The 21357-nt window shown below is 45.4% G+C and overlaps 1 protein-coding gene across 2 annotated transcripts in view; it reads left to right on the forward strand.

Moving 5' to 3' along the window:
* ACVR2B (activin A receptor type 2B) overlaps nucleotides 1–21357 on the forward strand; it is a 98893-nt gene that overhangs the window by 67415 nt on the left and 10121 nt on the right. For both annotated transcript variants that reach the window (XM_066201268.1, XM_066201278.1), the window contains exons 2-7: nucleotides 8939–9146; nucleotides 13093–13202; nucleotides 14764–14915; nucleotides 16413–16556; nucleotides 17638–17781; nucleotides 18619–18767. In XM_066201268.1, coding sequence (XP_066057365.1) covers nucleotides 8939–9146; nucleotides 13093–13202; nucleotides 14764–14915; nucleotides 16413–16556; nucleotides 17638–17781; nucleotides 18619–18767 — 907 coding nt within the window. The remainder of the gene's footprint in view (nucleotides 1–8938; nucleotides 9147–13092; nucleotides 13203–14763; nucleotides 14916–16412; nucleotides 16557–17637; nucleotides 17782–18618; nucleotides 18768–21357) is intronic.

The raw sequence follows: 21357 nt of genomic DNA on the forward strand, positions 1-21357 counted from the left end.
CTTGTCCATTTACATGCATTACAGTTTTTCCAATTACCAGTGAATTAAATTTGGAATTGTGGTATTTGGAAATGTCAAGCAGAATCAATAGAAAAGCACTTGGGGCCCAATCTTAGTAGACTCAGCACATTTTAAAGCATATTTGAAATGTCCCTGCTGATAAATCTTGGAGGACCCTGTGTGGATTATGAATTGAGGTGCTGCTGTTCTCTGGTACCAAAGATCTCTGTGGCTTGCCAGGTGTGCTGTGCTGTGTCAGACACACATCACTCTCCCCCTGGAGAGGATCTTAAAAATCAGGAGCTCTGAAAAGCATTTCTGCTGGTGGCAGTGTCACAGGATGATGAGGACAGTGGGATGGAGCAGATGCACGTGAAAAATCTGGGAAAGGCATTGCTACATGATTATTGATGTTCCTTAAACCTCTGCACTCCACAAGGAGATGTTCCCTTACCCTCATTCCTCTGCCTGCAAGGAAATTAATTTTCCAGGCTTGCTTTGAAAGCCTTTCAAAACTTCTCTGTGTGTGGGGGAAATATTTACGAACGTACGTGATTTCACTTCCTCCTCCCATGCTCTTTGGAGACCCCATGCTGGCTCCCGAGGAGAATGGGAGAGAACAAATGATTGTGTTCTAAATGTCATTTCAGAACTTGCTGCATATTTTACTTAGTGATTTGTGGAATCTGGTCAAGACTTGCCCTCTTTTTGATTTTTCAGGAGTGCAGTTGGAAATACCTTAATCTTGCAATTAAGCTCTAATATTTTCCGTTACAGAGGCTGCAAAGTTTGGCTGCTGAGACACTTTCTTGGTAGCTTGTGTGCAGAGAGCTCAGCCCACAAGGGGCGATTTTTCATGCCAAAGAGTAGTCACTGCTGTTACAAGCCAAATAAATGGCCTGCTTAATGCTTTTATAAATGCACGCCTCAAATTCAAGCAAAAAAAAAAAAAAAAAAGAAAAAATCCTAATAACTATATGCCTGTTTGGAAACCTGTGGCCTGGGGGAGAAAACACAACTTCTCCTTTATGGAATTCCTCTGTGGAGCAAGGCATTTTCTTGGCGTGGCAGTGCAAAGGAAGCCTGGAGGTGTCTTCTAGTGAACTGGAGGGATGGAGGAGCATGGTTTCAGAGGTGTTGCCTGAGGTGGCATCCTCAGGGCTGGTCACACATTGTCAGGCAGCAGCTCAGCAGCTCTGGGAGTTTGGATGGGTGATCTGCAATTTCTCATGCTCTCCTATGCACGGGCAGGCGGGCGGCAGCAGTGCCCTTTTTGGATCTGTGACTTCGTGCTTGTCAGGGCTGGCTTGATTTTGATTTCTTTCTCTTGGGTGTAGCTGAGGAGGAGTATGTATCTGTGCAAAAAAAAAAAAAAAAGAAAAAAAAAAAAGAAGAAGGAAAGGAAATTAGGAATTAGGCCTTTTTTGTGTGTTATTACTAATCTGGTTTGAGCTCTGCTGTCCAAATTGCCTCGTTTGTGACCCAAACTGCATTTAAACATGAACTGCAGAAGCACCACGGCATTAAATGCTTTTGATTGATCTCCCTGATGGTTTTATTAAAGAACTAAAACCTTTTTGGGGGAGACAGATACAGTTAGTGATGTGAAGGGAGAAATGTAATTACATTTTTGGCTTTGTCCTTAACTGAAATGATACAAAATAGGATTTTTCTAATGGATAACTAAAATGATCTCTTCTTTAAATAAAATATAGAAGTGACCCTCTGAGTTCAAGTCAAAAATGCTCTGCTTCCAAAAATTGATTAACTGCTGGCGATGTTTCTGTCCTGCTGCACAGCAGGCCAGCTGGTGACCTGGCCAAACCTCCTTGGATCACTCTGCCTGGCCAGAGGAATGATTTACTAAACCTTTTCCTGAGAGATCCTCCCCTTTGTGCCAAGAGATCAATCTCATCAGCTCTGTGTGCATGTATATGTGTGTGGACACTCAGTATTTCACTCAACTGAGCATCGCTGTCGTCTCACTTGGTTCTGTCTTCCCTCTGCAGCATCTGCCTGGTTTTGTGGCTTTGTGAGGAGCTGGGATGCTCCATCTCCCTCTCCAGATCCTTCTCCTACCCACCCTGTTTGACTTAAAATACCAGGGAAGTTATTCAAAAGAATTAAACCATTAAACCTCATCCTTTCCCTGAGCTGGTAGTAAGAACTCCTAAAAACACACTCCTTACATTTTACAAAGCAGGTTTTGCTGTCTGTTTGGGGGAAAATTCTAATAAAGATCTAATTCTTTGGAATAATTTTCTTGTTATCATTTACTGACTTAAACCCAAGTTAAAAAAGATATGTATGGGGGGTAAGGGGGGGGTTGCTACACAGATGTCCGTGGAAGCTGTGAAGTGTGAGTCATGGTGTGAATATAGAAGCCCTGAGTTGTCATCCCTGGTGAGCAGGGAGGATGTATTTCTTAATATTAAAGTTCCTTTTTTAATTTTAAAAGAAAATGACTTAAAGCCTCCTGTCCTTTTGAGAGTGGTTGTCAATGGCATCATTGCATGTTACCATGGCAATATATGCTGAGATAATAGATTAACAGCCATTGATTGACTCAAAAACTTGGAGCTCTTTTACTGTGGGATAAGCCAAATCTATTGACAGAAAACAAAATTCCAAGTAATATCTTCCCTTGGCATTACACCTTTGCTTTCTCAGTGCTGCCCGTGCCCAGATTTACCTGATCTGCCTTAAGAACCAAAACATTTTGCAATAATAGATGCCTCTAATTAGCCATCCCTGCATCCAACTGGTTGGATGGGGTATCTCTGCCTGGACAAACCCAGGCCATTGAAGTCCCCAAAGGTGCGGTGAAGTTTTGGCTTGAGAAAGAGGCTCTGCAGAGTCACAGGGGCTTGTTTCTGCTCTGTTGTTTAAAGACTTTTGTGAAAGAACAGGGGATAAAAGCAACAAGTCTCCAAATCTTCATGTGCAGTTACGTGCTTAACCACAGATGTCATCACGAGTTTGATGCTTTGCCTAAAAATGTATTTAGCCCCTATTATTTAAGTACAGCAGGAATGAAATCACCCTGCTTGGGGAATAAGTGCTGGAGCAACACTTAGAAATCTCACATTCGTTTTGTAGAGACACAACTGGGTGGTCTCTCCAGCGCAACATTTTCCAAGCATTCCCAGTTGCAAGCCTTCATCTGGCTTGATTTTGAGTTTCTAGCAACAACTATTTGAAATGCTTTAATTTGCAGTCCTGCACGTGATCTCTGGGCAGGTGTCTGGGAGAGGGAGAGCTGGGAGGCAGCAGCCCTCTTTCCCTGCCTTTCCCTCCCCACCAGTGCCTCCGAGAGTGCTCCACAAACGCTTAGATTGTGGTCCCCCACTGAAGGGTGTGCCAGAATGCAGCTGTGGGTTTGGAGGCAGCTGGGAAGGGGGTGAAGTGGCTCATCCCCGCAGATGCTGCGCTGCAAGGTGAGCACCCAGCAGCCCCTGATTTCCCAGCCCTGTTCACCCCTGCCACGGTTTGAGGGAGAGCTCTTGAAGGCAAACCCAAAGCTCAAACAAAGGGCCCGACTTCCATAATCACACGTGCAAGAATGCATCCGCAGTTGCTTAATTGCTGCGTGCAATTACCCTCCAAATTAGAGGGCAATTACCCCAATTCAGTGTACAATCTCCGCCGTTTTATATTATAAAATTACATGTACAAATAGCTATATAGGGACATAACGAAGTGTTTGCAAATAACTTCAGTTGCATACACTGTTTCATATATAAAGCCCGGTGGTTTTGACAGTCAGGCAAACAGACTGTCTGGTAAATCACTCAGTGTTTATGCAGACTATTTTGACACATCCCATCTTTTCGTATATACTTTCATTTTAGGTTTTCAAAAGGGGACAGGCAGAGATAAAGAGCTGAGATTTATAGCAGCCTTCAGCCTTGGGGAAGATATTCCCTATGTATCTAATTATGAGTTGGGAGCCCGGCAACTGCTAACACCTAGACCTGGAGTTGCTACACTGGATCTTGACTATAATTTAGAAGCTGTAGGATAATGATACAGCCTCAGTGATCTGTCAGCGACTCCAAATTAGGAGAGCAGGGTTTAGTCTCAGATCAGCAGCAAGGTCCCATGTCTCAGCAGGCTGAAGTCCTTCAGTTCACGAGGATCTTTTTTTAATGAGCTCCCTCTGTGCCTTGCAACTCCCAAGTAGAGGTGAGAGGTCTTCCCATGTCGCTTGGTACTTCGAATGCTCTTCCCATCATTATGTGCCTGAGATGGGTGCTGGGGGTCTTGCTTGGCAAAAACCTAGTGCTGCTTCAGTCATTTGGAGCAGCAAATTGACCCAGGGGAATCAGCATAATGAGAGTTCCTCAGGACTGAGGTCAAAAAGTTGATTTCCACCCCAAAAATGGGTGATGGTGGGTAGCCTCCCTCTGCATGCATGATGTATGGGAGTTATTTGGGCTTGGTATTTTGTGTAAAGGTATTTCTGTGTGGCTTTTGTTCGAGGACAAGCCACGCTGCGTCATCCCTGAAGAGCTGGGTGGATGCAGTGGGATGCCAGAAACCCATCTGCTCCTGCAAAGCCTGATTCTTCCTTAGACTTTGATTTCAAACAGGACTTCAGGCTTTATTGCTTAAATGATTATTTGTGGATTGTGGTATTAAGAAGTTGATTGTTTTTGCCTGGCTGCTGACACGAGGCTCTTTTCTGTGGAGAGAGCTGGGGCTGAGAGTGGGATGCAGTGCTGGGGATGCTGTGCTCCTGCCCCATGTCCATGCTCCTGCCCCATGTCCATGCTCCTGCCCCATGTCCATGCCCCTGCCCACATCCATGCTCCTGCTCTGCAACCTTTTTTCCCAAATTTTGCATTGTGGCTGGTGGGATAGGCTTAGGCAGGAGAGGAATGGGGGCCCAATGAATGAGACCAACTTCCAACAACAATCTTCAAACACCTGCTTAGCAAAGGTTTTATTTCTCGTTCCACACAAGTCCCATGGATTTTCTGCCAAAAGCTAGGCAGTTCTCTGGGGTGTTTATTTTCCATCCCACATGAGCAGGATGTTACCAGGTGATGCCACCAAATGAAGGAGCTCAGGAGCTTTCCTATGTACCCAGGCTGCTATGAGGGAGATGCCAAGAGTAAGGAGGGGAGAGCAGGACTGTGGGGACACAACCCCTTCAATCTGTCTCAAGCTGCGTTTTGTGACTGCACTGAAAGACTTTTGCTTCAGGAAAGGTCCTTTCCGCCAAAATTAATGGTGTCACTCCTGTCAGATGCTCAGGTTTGGTACAACACTTCTCTTGAGCTGGGCTGTACTGCACAGGGGAGCCCAGTCGCATCCTTTTTGTGCCGATGCATCAGCTGTGTCTGGTGGAGGGAGACAAGTGCTTCCTGCACATATCTTGGGGCAACGCCCTCTGATTCTTCTTGCAACTTGAAATGACACGCAGGACATGGTTGTCCATGCCTTTGTCACTTGGCAAAGTCACAGAATAGTTTGAGCTGGCAGGAACATTTAAAGGACATCTAGTCCAACTCCCCTGCAGTGAGCAGAGACATCTTCAACTACATCAGGTTCCTCAGAGCTCTGTCCAACCTGACCATGAATGTTTCCAGAGATGAGGCATCTACCACTGCCCTGGGACACGTGTTCTGGTGTTTTATCACCCTCATTGAGAAAAATACTTCTTCCTTATATCAAATCGAAATGTTTTTTTAGTTTAAAACCATTACCCAATGTCCAGCTCTGTGTTTCTTACAGACCTACAGTGGCCTTGGGGGTATCCATTGCCCAAGGGGGGAAGAGAAGGCAGGAAAAGCTATACAGCTCCCTGGGGATGGATGAGCAAAACTCAGATTTCCTTGTCTTAGTCACCACTTTTCTCCCTCAAACAGACAAGCCCCTGTTTTGACTCCCCCTCCTTCTGTTCAGTGAGGGTTTTACCGCAGCAAGTGCAGAACAGGCAGTTAGCTGCAAACTTTGGTCTCTGCATGATCCATTACAGAGCAAGGTGTGAGTGTTTCTTGATGAGCTAAAGCAGCAGGTAAATTAATACCCAGACCTGGAGCCGTGCCCCTTCCTGCTGAGACCTTCTTGGGTACAAACAGAAGGGTTTCTTGCAGTCGTGAGCACCCAGCGGGGCGAGGATCCTACCAAATGGCTTTTAAAGAGATCTGAAAGCAGGTAACAAACACGCAGGTTTTTAAAGTGTCTTCTTAATGCAAGCATCCTTAGGAGCTGTTATAAAGAAAGCATACATCTATTTAGTCATCTAAAACTTTATGCATGCTTTTATTCAAATCATCTAAACTTTGACAGCAGGGGGAAGACTGGGAAAGGCCTTTTTCCTGGCGCGGTTGCTGTTTGCAGAGTTGGGTTTGCGTGTTTGCAAGCAGCTCTTAGTGTTCAGCAGAAACTTGTTCCAGAAAAGACAACTGTCTTGGGGGAAGGGAGCCTGGGCTCAACACAGGATTTAGCAGCCTTGGTTTGCTGGTCCCAGAGCTGATACAGTTCCTGCTTCACATCTTTTCATCATTCCCTTTCCAAAGCACAGTGGAAATACCAAATCTCACCTCAGCTCTGTGCATTGCATTGGCTGTCCCTTACGGTGGAGGAAACAGAGGCTACACAATATTGCTCGAGGTTGCAGATGATGGTGGCTGAGCTAGGATTAGATTTTGGGGCTGTTTTCCAGTGAAATGGTTCATTAAACCTTTCAGCTTTCTGGGAGACGGAGTTGGGGAGGGAGAAGAAATTTCCATCTTGATCAAAAGTGATATTCACTTTGGGATGATAAGAATGATATTACAAAGTGTGTTTCCAGGAGTGGAGCAGAAGATGATAAGTCAGGTCAGGTACCAGCTGGAAGCCATGTGACTTATTACAATGAGGGTGGTGAAACTCTAGCCCAGGCTGTCCACAGAGGTGGTGGCTCTAGAAGTATTCAAGGTCAGGTTGGATGGGGTTTTAAGCAACCTGGTCTAGTTGAAGATGTCTCTGCTCATTGCAGGGATATTGGACTAGATGACCCTTAAAAATCCTTTCCAAACCAAATCATTCTATGATTCTATGCTGTTAAGATATTTATTCTTTAAATAAGTGAAAAGATATGGCCCTCCACCCCCACACACAAGAGAAAGCTCTTTTGCTTTCCTGCTGATTTAACCAGTATTTAGCAAAAATGCTTAATCTGCCCTAAAAAAGCACGGTGTAAGTATCAAGAGAACAAATATCAAGGTTTTAACAAGGAGTGTCAATATTGACATTGTTCTGTGTTGAGGGATATTGGTAGGTTGTTTTCATTATTGTAAGCAACTTGTCAGAGGAAAACTCTGATGGAGCTTTGCAAGCGCTGATAAAACCTGCTGGTGCTATTGAAATTGAGCTCTTGTTCGTGTGTGCTTTGAATATAATTTCCACTTTCAGAAGTCAGCTTTATGACATTCTGATACCCCTACTCCCTTGCAGTCTCTCCCATGATGCAGATCAAGCACTCCTCCTAGAAAGTGTTATTGAAGGATTGAACACCTCAGCAGCTTGCAAAGAGATCTTCCTAGTGTGATGAGTTTGCTCCATGCCATGAAAATTGCCCACTGCTCAGTCCAGATGTTGGGATTAAGAGCAGGTTGGACCCATCACCCCTATCTTATTCAGAACTGTGGTTTACTATCTAGAAAATTAGTTCTAGCCTTCACAGAGGTCTGGCTATTCTGGGAGCACAGCACTTTCGTTTCACCATCCTGTGGGACCTATTTGTGTTTTCTACCCAGTTGTCAACACATTTTATTGAGATACCTACATTTTCCATGATTGCAATCCATCAAAATAATGGCCAGGCCTGACCTTACCTTAGCTTGGGTAATCCCAAAGAGAGATGGCTGCAGGGCATTTCAGGATTTACAGAATCATCGTGGTATAGGGCTCACAGTACCTTTTGTGTTTGTCTGCTTACAAGACATGTGTTTGTTTCATTCTTAGTTTTGTTTCAAACTAATCCTCAAAATGCCACAAAGCGGAGTATTTCCAGATGAAGAGAGGATTTCTAAGGTTTAGGACAGAACAGGTCAACCTGCAAATATCATTGTTCTCTTACTTGACTCTGGTTTTACTGGATGTGTCTGCAATTGTATTTCAGTTCTGCCACATGGTGGTTTTGTGGGAATTGTTTCCCTGGGGACAGTAGGAGCTCCACAGTCCTTGGGTACAAGACTCTGAAGGAGGGAAGACCCACAGGCTATGAAGACTCCTCTGTTTGTGGTGGCCAAGCATCCATTTGGGGTGGCCAGCATTGTTTGGGGAACAGAATTTTCTGTTGCTGAAGGTCTTGATTGGGTGGAGAGGCACCGTGAGCTGTGTCAAATGCAGCTAAAAAACATGGCATTTATCAAAAGGAGTCTTACCCAAATAAGCCTGAACCAGGATCTAAGTGAAGAATGGCCACTGCTCTGGCCCTCCTCTGCGGGATGAATATTATCTGTTCTCAGTTACATCCATGAAGAAACTGTATTTTTAGGTGGTGTTTCCCAAAGTAGTGGTGGAGAGGGAGAGTTACCCTACTGCATGGCATCCCAGCAAGCATCAAGTAGCACTCTGGGAGGTTGTCTTTGCTAAACAGGGTTTCTGTAGTTAGACATTACTGGGTATGCGTTGCCTTGTGCATCCCCCTTTTTAGGGTCCTAAGGTCGAAGCATTGTCCAGAGGAGATCTGGGAGGGTCTCAGCTGGGCACTTGACTTCAACATGAGCTCTGATGTGAGCTTAGGCAAACCTGACCTCTCCATCCCCCACCTCACCCCAGAGGAGAAGAATAATCTCCACACTGTGCTGAAGCTCACACCGCTGAGCTGCTCAGCTCCCAGGGAATCAAACGCATGTATCACCTAAAACAGAGCCATACGATCCCCACGATCTATTTCTGATTTTTACCTGAATGTTCTTGGGGCTTGATTTTTTGTTTTCAGGACCAGGCCATGGGGAGGCTGAGACAAGGGAGTGCATCTACTATAATGCCAACTGGGAGCTGGAGAAGACCAACCAGAGTGGCGTGGAGCGCTGCGAGGGGGAGAAGGACAAGCGGCTCCACTGCTACGCCTCCTGGAGAAACAACTCGGGCTCCATCGAGCTGGTGAAGAAAGGCTGCTGGTTAGATGACTTCAACTGCTATGACAGGTAATAGCCCAACTGGTTTATCTAAATACAGGTTGAATCAATCCCCTCAGTGTAAAAGTTCATGGGTTTTTTGCATAGAGGAAAAGAAGGCAAGTCCAATTTAATTGGCAAAAGCATCCCCTGTAATTACTTCTGTTGCTAATGCAGCTCTCAGAATTGTCACTTACCTGCTTTGACTTTCTAAACAGAAGCCGCAAAAATCACTTTTAGGCGTTTTGTGTTGTGTTTTGTTTTGTTTGTTTTTTCCCTAGCAAAGCTTTGATAATTCTGGCATTCATTGAAAAACCTGTCCTGTACCATCAACTGAAGAACAATATGTTCTTCCAGGAGCATTTGGTGATAGAAGTGAAAACTTGGAATCACTTGGTGCTGTCTAGAAAAGCACAGATATCTGGGGGTGGTTAGAGGTTGAGATATTCTGGTGTTTGTGATGTTGCGAAAAAGTTCCACTGTTCTTTGGCTGAGTGAAGACAAGGGCCAGGAGAAAGAGTGGGGCAGCAAAAGCAATGTGAGTTTGTGTGTCACTGCCTGTAGCGAGCTGAAAAGGAGTGAGGTTTTGTAGTGCAAAGTCTCCAGCCTCATTAAATAGCTGGGAAAATTAACTAGTCTTTTCTCACTTCCCTTGATGCAGTTTGACAAAGGGGAAAAGAATTACAGCTAAAGAAAACAGCCCTATGAAGTTTCACAGTTGAAAAGGACAATGTTCAGTAGCTCTAAGCTCAGGGTTTTTGTTAAAAAAAACCCAAACCAATGACCAACCAACCAAGCCAAGCCCAGCCCTTTCAATAAGGATTAGCAACATAAAACTCAAGGATTTCCCTTGATATAACACCGATGTAGGTCGATCTCACCTTTGTGCAATTCTCAGTTGTGCATCTTTGTAGCTTCTCGTTCTGAAAGTTTTAGGAAGATCAGGTGCTGAGCTGTGGGGTTAAGCTGGAACTAGATTTGTCCCATGGCTGCAGTGTTTTCTCCCTTTGGTGCTGTACACTTCCCTTGCTTCTGTGCCTGTTGTCTCTCCTTATCTCCACTGTAGGTTGTTCCTCATCTTTGTTCTATTATTAGTTCCAGAGTTACTTTCCTACCACACCTATTCCCTTGCCAATTGAGTAGCCAGGCTCTATATATAGTTAAATTTTTATTCTTTCCCAATAAATCAATCCTCCTTGGCCCATTAGTCATCCTAACGCTGATTCTTCTGAGAACAGAAGGTCACTGTAGTTTCCTACTTCCAAGCAGAAGTGTTTACTGTAAACAGATTTCTCCTTTCAGTGCCTGCTCTCATATCCAGTGACACTTGTATTGTCACTGAGTGTCTCTGCAGGGATGTAGTGGTTCTTAAACTTTGTCATAATGTGTTGCTCTGTTACAATGGTAAAAACTTTCCAGGGCTCCTCACCAGCCTTTTTCAGCCCTAGAACTGAGCATACAGTATCCCACTGCCCGACTTTTCAGAGCCACAAGTTCCAGGGCAAAGCTAAAAGACCCTCTGATAATTAAAAAACAGTACAAGTATCAAAAGCAACATTTAAAATAAAGGTTAGCTTTAATTAAATAAGGGAATAAAGCCTCTTTAAATGCAATCCTTTTCATTTTTTCTCTTCCCTTGAGGGCTCTTGGCAGACTTCCATGCAGGCAGTGTTGCATCTTAAGGTGCCAAAAATGGCTAAGAAGATGATTTTTCCATCAGCGGTGCTGTGCTGATGCCCTTTGTGTCTCTGGCACCTTCGGATGCCGAGTTTCTGGGAGCAGCCTTGGCAGATGCACCTGTGTTCTGTCTCCCTGGATGCAGGGCATGGTCCTGTTCTGGCTGCTGCAGCTGCTTTTGTAGCACAGGCAGTTGAGTGCCAGGATGTGCCGAGCGCTGCCTCCTTTGTCTCTAGAATGTGGAAAAATTTTGGAGTTGGGACGTTCAGCGCGATGGCTCCTTACTCTGGTCTTTATCTTGAGGAAACAAGAATGTGGCACATGTACATTTAAGGTTATAGGAAAAAGGTAGTGTTTAAAAATCGACTTGTGTGCTCTCATTTATTTACACAGCCCTGCTGGAGAGGTCATGTTCACATTCCCCTGCAGAGCACGTGAACCGCTCCAAAACGTGCCCTCACTGCCACAGAAAAATGTGTCATTCTCTCCCACTGCCTCAGCTGTAATGTTTGCTAAGAGTAACATGTCATACATACCTGGATGGCTTCACTCAGAGACAGGGATAATGAATTGCAGATGTGGAGCAGGCTGTTTTCACTCATTAGCTTGATTTTTTCAACCAACAGATTTAGCAAAGGATGTGTGCTCTATTGAAGGCTCCAACACCGATGCTGTTAAATCCAAAGGGCTTGTTATCTGATTTCAGGAAAAAGCATCTGGAAACATTGAAACATCTTTGTTCATTTGAATAAGTCAAATGGCTGTTTTTTCTCTTTGAAGTTGAAAAAAATGTGAGCCTGAAAAACAAACCAAGTGCTTCCCAGCTGAGACCGTGGAGGAGACAGTTTGGCTATAGCCAGATTTTTTCCCCCAAAGAGAGTAAAGCACTGAAAACTACCCAGTGCGAGGATTGAAGAGAGCCCTTTCCATTCTTCTCGTGGCAGTATGTCAGTGATAATACAGAAAAGGAGGCTTGGCATGGGTTCAGAAATGAGTAATAATGTCAAACGCATATGATTGTTTTGCTACTTCCTCCAAGTGGTCGAGGGAAGGAAGTTATGCATATAATTTAACTGGGCTTCAGGAAATAGTTTGATACAGTTCTCTGTGGAGTGCAGCTCTGCAAGCCTAATAACTAAAAGCAGAGCATAGCACAGCAAAAGGTGGCAGGGAAGGGAAGCAGCATTTAAGAAACAGAAAGAAATGACAGCTAGAGTACTGCAAAAATCACTGCACATCTCTTTTGGCATTGATCTGTGGGGAGAGGGAGGATGTGTGGAAGTGGAGTTGGTTTGATCCATGGAAGTCCCCTAAGGCCTTGCACAATGTGGAAGGAAATCTCAGTGCTGGGAAGGCTCTAGCAGTACCTGGATAAGAGACAAGGGCAGAAAATGAGAGCTGAAACCTGATTTTCTTAAGGGTTTTTGTGCAGAAATAAGCTTTTTATGGAGGAGAGGGCGCTTGAAAATTAAACTTTAAAACCCCAGAAACAAAATGAGAATCATAGGACCCTCGAATGGTTAGGGTTGGAAGGGACTTTTAAAGATCATCTAGTTCCAACCCCCTGCCATTGGAAGGGATACATTCCACAGGACCAAGGAGGATCCAAGTCCCATCCAACCTAACCATGTATCACTTCCAGGGATGAGGCATCCACAGCTTCTCTGGACAACCTGTTCCAGTGCCTCACCACCCTCACAGTAAAGAATTCGTACCTAATATCCAACCTAAATCTGTCCCCTTTCAGTTTAAAGCCATTACCTTGAGCTATCACTGCATGCCCTCAGACCTGCAGCAGGGCTGTTGCTGCTGCTGTCTGGTGCCCTTCGAGTGTGCAGAGCTGGTGATGCTCAAGGCTGTGGGAGTAGCCTTAGCTCAGCCCTCGTCATGTGTGCTTTATGGCACAATCTTTAATTGCACGATCAAATACTTCTCTGCCCTGGCAGTGTTCATATGGGCTGTGGGAAAGTCACTGTTCAGGGACTGAGGCGTCTCTCTGTCGTTTTTCTCCTTCTCATTCTGTGAGCAGCGGCGGCTGTTATTTATTACTCACCATCTAATGCCCTCAGTACATATGGAAGCATTTGTTTCCCTTGCAGTCTTTTCAAGGGTCTTTGCTATCCACTGGGGTATTTAGTGCCAAGTTGTTTCCTGTAAGTGGAGACTGCTGATCTGTGCAGGGCAGCTGCAGGAAAAGGTGTGTGGAGAAGACACTTTGGGGCAGGTTGGCTCCCGAAGACAAGAGGCAGGAGTTGACTGACAACGTTTTTCTCTCCCCTTCATTCTGTGTCTGGCACAGGCAGGAGTGTGTAGCCACAGAAGAAAACCCTCAGGTGTTTTTCTGCTGCTGCGAGGGCAACTACTGCAATGAGAAATTTACCCATTTGCCTGAAGTCACCGGCCCAGAAGGTGAGTGACTGGGAGGACAGGGAGTTGGGGTCTCTTCCTCTAGAGCCAGTTTCCAAGGACTTTAATAGAAACATCGAATGTCCTGAGCTGGGAGGGACTCATAAGGATCATCAAGTCCAACTCCTGGCCCTGCAGAGAAAACCCCCAAGATTCACACCATGTGACTGGGAGTGTTGTTCAAGTGCTACTTGAGCTCTGAGCTTGGTGCTGTCATCACTTCTGTGGGGAGCCTGTTCCAGTGCTCAGCCACCCTCTAGGGCGAAGAACTTTTTCCTAATATTTCTCCTAAACCTCCTCTGATTCAGCTTCATGTCAGCATTGAGTTGTTGGATGTTTTGATTACAAAGTCAGAAATCCTTGTGCTACAGTTCTTTAAGAATAGTTTTTAAAGGTGGTTTCACTCTATGGCTAAAGCTGTACCAACAGTTTGGATACCATCAGTAAGGGTTAGGTTTTCTTTATGGTGGACACTTCGCTGTGGGAAGTTACAAAACAAAATCCCATACAAGGGGAAGAGGGGAGAGTGATTTATATAGCATGGTTTGAGCCTCAAACTCTTAAAAGGTGTTTGACGCCTTCCTCATTAAATTCAGAGATCTTGAGTCTCCAGATACCTTGAGCATCTGGGATTTTTGCATTTGATTCTGTTTTGTTGGTCTGGGGGTTGAAAGGGAAAGGGTGTGTGTCAGCTTGCAGAGTCTGTAGGCATGCATCAAAGAAGAAAAGTAATAGCAGGACCTTCTTCAGAGGGTAATAGAAAAACAATGATTCTTTTAGGTGTATAGTTTTTAAAGTATCATTCAAGAAAAACTATTAAAACTGGTGAATCTTTCCCTTAGGTTGGTTTGAACTACCTGCATTTACTGAGATGTCCCAATAGACCTTTATCAGATTTTCCTGGGCTGTCCTGATAGGTTTTTAATTGTTTACACGGGTTATATTATCTCCTGTTATTAACGTACCCGTAGCAACCTAGTAGCAAATATTCTTTCTCTCACAGTTTTTTTGTTTAATTTGGCAAGTCTTGCTATTTTTTCCTTCCCTGTCTCCAACATAGCAACATGGCTCCATTTAGTATTCCCATTGTTTGTGTCTCAACTGCACTGATGTAATTTGGAACAAGAACTACTGTGGGAATAGTGCATTTGATTGTGGCTCCGGCAGCATTTTACTAAAAACTGACAACTTGTCAATCACTGTGAAAGGTAAAGCAACGCTGCAAGGGATTTCGTGCTCTCTTAATGCATTTGGAAGGGTTAAGAGAAGGAAATGTTCTGCTTTTATGTATCCCAACAAGAAATATCCATCTTAAATAAAGGTCAGATGGAGGCTCAGCTTGCAAAGTGTGGTTTGGGCCATTGTAACTCCATTACTTCTACGGAGAAGAGAAAACCATGGAGCCTTACAAATACTGTTGGGTGTGATGGGACGTGCCAGCCAGCACTGTCAGCTTTGGAGTGGAGGGACAGCCAGGGTTTGGTTGCCCCTGAATGTGCAGCTGACAGTGCTGTTGCATTCCTGAAGGTCCTTTCTCCTCACTTACCCTGCTCTTTTCTCACAGTCATCTACGAGCCGCCGCCGCCAACGCCCTCCCTGCTCAACATCCTGGTGTACTCCCTGCTGCCCATCGCCGTGCTGTCCATGGCCATCCTGCTGGCCTTCTGGATGTACCGCCACCGGAAGCCTCCCTACGGCCACGTGGACATCATTGAGGTGAGGGAGCTGCTCCCCTTTGTTTGGGCCTTGCAAAAGGCACGGGGGCTGCTCAGTGTTTGTTCAGATCCAGAATCAGAATCAGAATCATTAGGTTGGAAGAGACGTCCAGGATCATCAAGTCCAACCCAACCCTAACCTCAACTAAACCACGGCACATCTAGTCTTTTCTTAAATACATCCAGAGATGGTGAATCCACCACCTCCCCAGGTAGACCATTCCTCTTTTTTCTTCACTCTTTTCAGGTGGTCTAACTCTTCTTCTCTGCTTTTTGAAGTTGATGGCACAGTTGGCCTCCATGGAAGTGTCAGACTGATGGGGTTTAGGTGGTGTTGCCACCACGTCTGACATACCTGAGGGAGGGAATTAGACAGCCCTGCTTGGTGGCTGTCCTTCCTCCCAAACTCTCAAAGCCATTGCCTGATTTCAGCCAAGTTTGTAGAGCATCAGAGATCTGAGAGATGATAAAGTTCCTGCCAGCTTTGTGGGAGGAGGGAGGATGCTTTCCCTGATGAAGCCCAGGTTTTATGAGCCCTCAAAGAATGGATGCATGAGGCTTTGGGGTGATCTACTTGCAGCCTTCCAGTACCTAAAGGGAGCCCACAAGAAAGATGGAGAGGGACTTCTTACAAGAGTATGTGATGACAGGACAAGTGGGAATGGGTTAAATGTGAACGAGAACAGGTTTAGATTAGATAGTAGGAAAAAATTCTTCCCTGTCAGGATGGTGATGCCCTGGCACAGGCTGCCCAGGGAAGCTGTGACTGCCCCATCCCTGGAGGTGTTCAAGTCCAGGCTGGATGGGGCTCTGAGCAACCTGTTATAGTGGAAGGTGCCCCTGCCCATGGTAGGGGGGTTGGAACTGGATGATCTTTAAGGTTCCCTTCCAACCCAAAGCATTCTATCATACTGTGAACCTTTCCCATCTGAAAGCAGGTAGGACAGAGCTCCAACCCCACATGTCCTACAGGGTCACATTTTTCTCCAGGACAAATGAAGAGTTTAAACAGATGTGATCAGTATGATGCTGACAGACCTGTTCACTGCCCATGGCTGGGGCGACATGGAACATGGTAACGTTGTGAAGAGCAGTGGGAGGGTTTAGATGTATTTGGCTGTCTGATCACAAAGATCAAAACATTCCCACTTCTGGCAGGATGTAGCCTTGAGGACGTTGGTGCTTTACAGCCCAAAATAACTTTACCTTTGAAAACACAGGAGAATTCAGGTTTTGCCCAGAGCACGGCAGGCAGTAGTGTCACCAAGTGACACTTGGAGGTGTTGATTGTTATATGTATTCTATTCCAATACCCTACAGAGGAAGCAAGACAGGGAATTTCAGGCTGTTCTTGCTGCAAACAGTACACCTAAATAATTTATATTTAATAAATGTCACTTCTTCATGCTTTCCCCACGTGCAGTCTCTCGATTCCTCCCCTCCCTTTATTTTACAGTCCAGCTTCAGCGGGTGACAGTGTTGTTTTTCTCTTGTGCAGGATCCTGGCCCACCACCCCCTTCTCCCCTGGTTGGCCTAAAGCCCCTGCAGCTCTTGGAGATCAAGGCGAGGGGACGCTTTGGCTGCGTGTGGAAGGCTCAGCTGATGAACGACTACGTAGCAGTGAAAATCTTCCCTATTCAGGTGAGAGGGACACTGCATTAGGTTTTTACTTGCCAGGGGCTTCCTTACCAGTGCTGAGATGCTCTAAATGCCTATGGAGATTGTGGTTTTTGAAGCCATTACAAAGATGCATTTGGGCTGGGGGAAAAGTTCAAGGACCCTTCCTTCCTACACTTCTCCCCGCATTATCTCATTACCAAATGCTTCCTGTAGTTGTACTTGTTGCAAGAAGGGCAAAAACAAGCACGTTCTGAAATCTACAGGGTATGTTAACTTCCCTCAAATGCCTGTGTTGTTTAAATCCAGCAAGGCAGGGTGCAGCTGTGATGCCCAGAGTGCACACAAAGGGCCAGAGCCCTGGCTTTGTGTGTCCTGCCTGGGTGGGTTGTAAATCTGGATCCAAACCTCGTGAGCAGTGTACAGCCTCCAAAAGCAGAGCCCCGGTGCTGTAAAAGCAAATTGCACTGCAGCGTTTCTGCCAGCTCCCGTCTTCTGCTCTAGGAAACCTTTGAACACTCCTGACTTGATTCTCTAGGAATTGCAGATGAAAAGAGTAAAGCAATCAAAAGTCAAGTGAAAGAAAAATGACTAAAACATCCTTGTGCTCCACTGCTGTCTCCTTCATTACTTTTTCACCTCATATTTGTTGTCATAGCGTTGCTAAAGGAGATCTGCACATCTTCTGTCCAAGCCAGCTGTGACCTACTAGTAAATATTCAATAGAGCCTAGATTAGATTTTGCAATTGCAACAATTACGCTACAAGGCTGATCCTGGGTGCTGTATGCACAGGCTTTCTTCTTCCAAGTATCCTTAGGAAATCTTGAAAAATCTTATTTCTCAGTAGGGTTAAGTTTGGCTTCCTTTCCGCTCCCCACACATGTCCTTTAGGAACAGCTGAGGATAATTTTGGAGAGGGGAGACTGAGGACAGCAACTTGTCGTTCTTCTTTAGGGAAAACAGCCTCATTTTGAAGGGCTACATCACATCCTAACACTGGAGCATGATTTTTAGAATAGTGTGAGCAGTTCTGACTGAACTGAAGGAGCTGTTTGCTTTAAAGGGAAGCGTGATCTTTGATGGTGCATTTCTCCCTGCTTCAGGATAAGCAATCTTGGCAGAGTGAGAGGGAGATTTTCAACACTCCTGGCATGAAGCATGAAAACCTTTTGCAATTTATCGCAGCAGAGAAAAGGGGGACAAACCTGGAGACAGAGCTCTGGCTGATCACAGCTTTCCATGACAAGGTAATGTATCATTGCACGAACATTTTGGGAAGGCAAAGAGGGAGCTGGTTGTGATACAGCAGATTATAACCCCTGTAATCTATCCAGTCCGCTCCTGGTGGGCCATGACTCTGTGGTAGCAAAATGCTCCTGCTCCCCAGCCTCAAAGGCCCTTCCTTTAGTTTTCAAGGCTTTCCTATACAAACAAGGGAGTTATAAAAGTGAGATTTAGTAAGGGAGAGAGGCACAAAAGGCCACAGCCCGCATCTGCGGTGGTCACCATCTCTTGATGTACATTAATGAGCCTCATGGGAGACAGATTTTGCAGACCCAACTTGCCCCTTTGCAGATGGGTTTCATGTTTGCTTGTGAGGCTTGGGGCACATCTTCCACTTCAAGGAATGCTTTAGTTATAAAGCATGACTAACACTTAAAATAAACGTGCAAATCTGGGGCTGAGCCAGCAGTTTTATCCCCCTGTTAAACCCAAGGTCTACTTGAGTCAATCATTGCCACAACCAGCTGATACAATGCTTCATCTTGCATGGAAGGCTTTCCTCTTGCTGAGGTTAGATGAATTGCTCTGGTTAAAGATGATTTTTTCCTTTCATTACCTCTCTCCCCTTCTCTGGCAGATAAGTAGCCATCAGGAAGTCTGTGCTATTAAGGGCTGAAAACTCATGGACACCTCTGATTTTTATTTCTTCTTTTTACTTTCACTAGTGATTTCCCCCCATCCCAGTTAAATCAAGGCTCAGATTTTTCAAGCACTCTCTAAACCATTCTCAACCCAACAGTTGGCACATCTATCAAATAGAGTGGTCTACAATTAAGAACTGACCATGTCCTGTTCTGCAGGGTTCTCTGACAGATTACCTGAAGGGCAACATTATCAGCTGGAATGAGCTCTGCCATGTGGCAGAAACAATGGCCCGTGGCTTGTCCTACCTTCATGAAGATGTCCCCTGGTGCAAAGGTGAAGGACACAAACCTGCCATAGCACACAGGTAAAGCCTCTTTTGTTGACACTGTCATTGAAATGATGCTGTTGAATGGAGGAGGAAATCATGCTTTTAGGAAGTAAAGGCCTTTTAACCCAGCAAATCCTGCGCTATGACAAGAATTTTTTTCAACCACATATAAAATAGTGAGGGGCAAGAAAGTGTCTTGCCTGTGGAATAGCACAGTTAGTAGTGGCTGTTGGTGAAAGTCTGAAGAGTAGGGGCTTCCCTCTTCCATCAACTCTTCTCCTGTGCTGGGAAGGGAATTCTTGTTGGCAGAACCAGTCTTTGAAAGGACTTGTCTTGATAACATCATCACATTATGATCCCTGTATTTCTATGGCTGCACCAGGAGCTGGACCCTATTTTCCCCTGATTTAGACTGATGACTCCACTGCGTGTTTACCCACAGAGCCTTTGATCGTTAGGTAAAAATAGAGAAACTGTGTAAATGCAGAAAATGGCCGCTAGTTACTTTCCCCTATAGTTTCATAAGGCCCAAATCATTCCAGGGTACCTATGAGAGACACCACAGCAGGTGCCACCCTGCCCCTGACACCTTCTGGCACATGCTTCAACCCACCTGGGTGGCAGTGCAGAGGGGACAGCAAGAAAGCAGTTGGGTTAAACTATCCTCATGTTTTAGCCCTTCTCCAAAGCCCCACGCTGCTTGCCCTAGACTAAAGCATCTCTTCTGAGTGGTTTGCTCGTGGCAGGGCAGGATGGGGGAGATTTCCAGAAGGGATTTACAGGCTGTAATCTGTGGCCATACTCCCCCGCCACCCACCGCATTTTATCTAGGAGGGACTTAAACCCCACGTCCAGCTGCAGCAATTTGTACCAGATCTAGCAGGCCTGGCTTCATGCGTGGCAAAATAATCCCTGTTTTTACACGGGTATCCCTGCCCCCAAAACACCCCACCTCCCCAAACCTGAGAGTTTAGAAGAGCTGGGGGGTTCTGAAAGAACCTGCAGCTGCTTTTGTGCTGCTCCTGGAGCTGACCCCTGTGTCCCTGACATTTGTCCCTGTAGAATAAAGGCAGTGGTTTATAGATGAAAATTCCTGAGGGTGGGGAACAGAGGAAGGCTATAGAAAGGCTTTAAAGCAACAGATCGTGCTCATTAGTGTCTCTGTCCATTTAGCAAGTGATAAAAGCTGGAGAATGCAGCATTTGTGCGAATTTAGCACATACCTAGTGGAGGAGGGATTTCAGGACACAAGGGATTTCCCTCGGATTACCCCACTCCTTTTAATTTTATTTCTGAAAGAAAACACTAAATGCATTTTAAATCTGGGGAGGGGGGCGTAGTGGGTGTTTTTGAATGGCTTCCCACAGTGCACATGGATGGAGATGCTGGGGTTGCCAGGTGGAACTCCCCAGTCACTGCTGGGCAGGGGTTCAGCAAAGTCCTCTCTGGCCCCCGGCACTACAAGGAGGATTAAGGTTATGGAATCACTTGTTGGTGCAAAAGTGCCCCCACGTGGAAGCTGCAAATAAAATCTCCAGTGTCTCAATCGAATTAACTCACCCATTACTCATAGTCTGCTTGTTCTGTATTCCCTAGTTTGAAGTGCTATATGGAAAAAAAATTTTCTTCTTTTCACGCCACTTTTCTTTGTCAGTGACCATTTTAGGATGGTCTAATGCATATAATGTTATGTGAATTCTATTTGGTGCGGCTTGGATTAAGTCCTTCTGCCTGGCCTAGATACTTTTGCATTGCAGCTCAGATGTGCTGGTTCAAGGTGGTTTGTGGAAGGAAGGAAAGAAGGAAAGCATGGAAAAATGGGGGAATGTCTGGAAATAGGGGGAAAAATGGAATTGCAAAGGGAAATCCCTGCATCGTGTTTCGAGATATAGGAGTTAACTGTTGCATGCCCAAAGGGCACTACAGGTGAGCAGCAGCAGCACATGCCAGTGCAGCAATGCTGGTTCACATCTTGTTTCACGTTCAGGCAGATTGTCTGACAATTTCTGTGTGGCCCTCATCGAGCCACTGCTTTGCAAAAATCTCATGCACAATCTGTACCATCCTGAGGGCATAATCCCCTAAAGCTGAACGAGCAAAGGCATTTATCCATGTCATTAGATGATGGCTGTTTCTTAAGCCTGTGGGGAAACTGCTACAGCAGAGAAGCAGGCAGTCTCTGGGGTGCCAGATAGTGGGAAATGCAGTTTTTCTGTGTAATGGAGGGGTACCAAGGTTTAGGAGGCTCTGCAAAGCTGTACTGAGCTCCTAGAGGTGACGGAGGCTGGTTTCTGATGGGGTTCACTTACCCCGTCTTAATCCTCAAGCCAGAAATGCCCATCACGCTGTGTTTAGCTTAGAAAGGATAAATCCTCTCTCCTGATATTTTAAGCTCAGAATCAGGGGCTGGGTGGCACAGGATGATTTTTGCTTGCAGTGCTTTGAGCTGATGCTCTGGCATCTAAGGCTGCAAGGAGCAGCCCCTTCTCTATGGTCCAGCAGTTTCTCTCTTCACAAAGAATTTTGACAGGTCTCTCTAGTGCAGAACAATCGTATCTGCCCTCATTAATTATTTTGTGCAGGCCTGCAATGTCCTGCAATCAGCAGGGTCACCGAGTGAATTGAT

This window comes from Chamaea fasciata, unplaced genomic scaffold (assembly GCF_029207755.1).
Source record: "Chamaea fasciata isolate MVZ Bird 193981 ecotype frontalis unplaced genomic scaffold, bChaFas1.0.hap1 SCAF_1, whole genome shotgun sequence".
In the NCBI taxonomy this organism is placed as follows: Eukaryota; Metazoa; Chordata; class Aves; order Passeriformes; family Sylviidae; genus Chamaea; species Chamaea fasciata.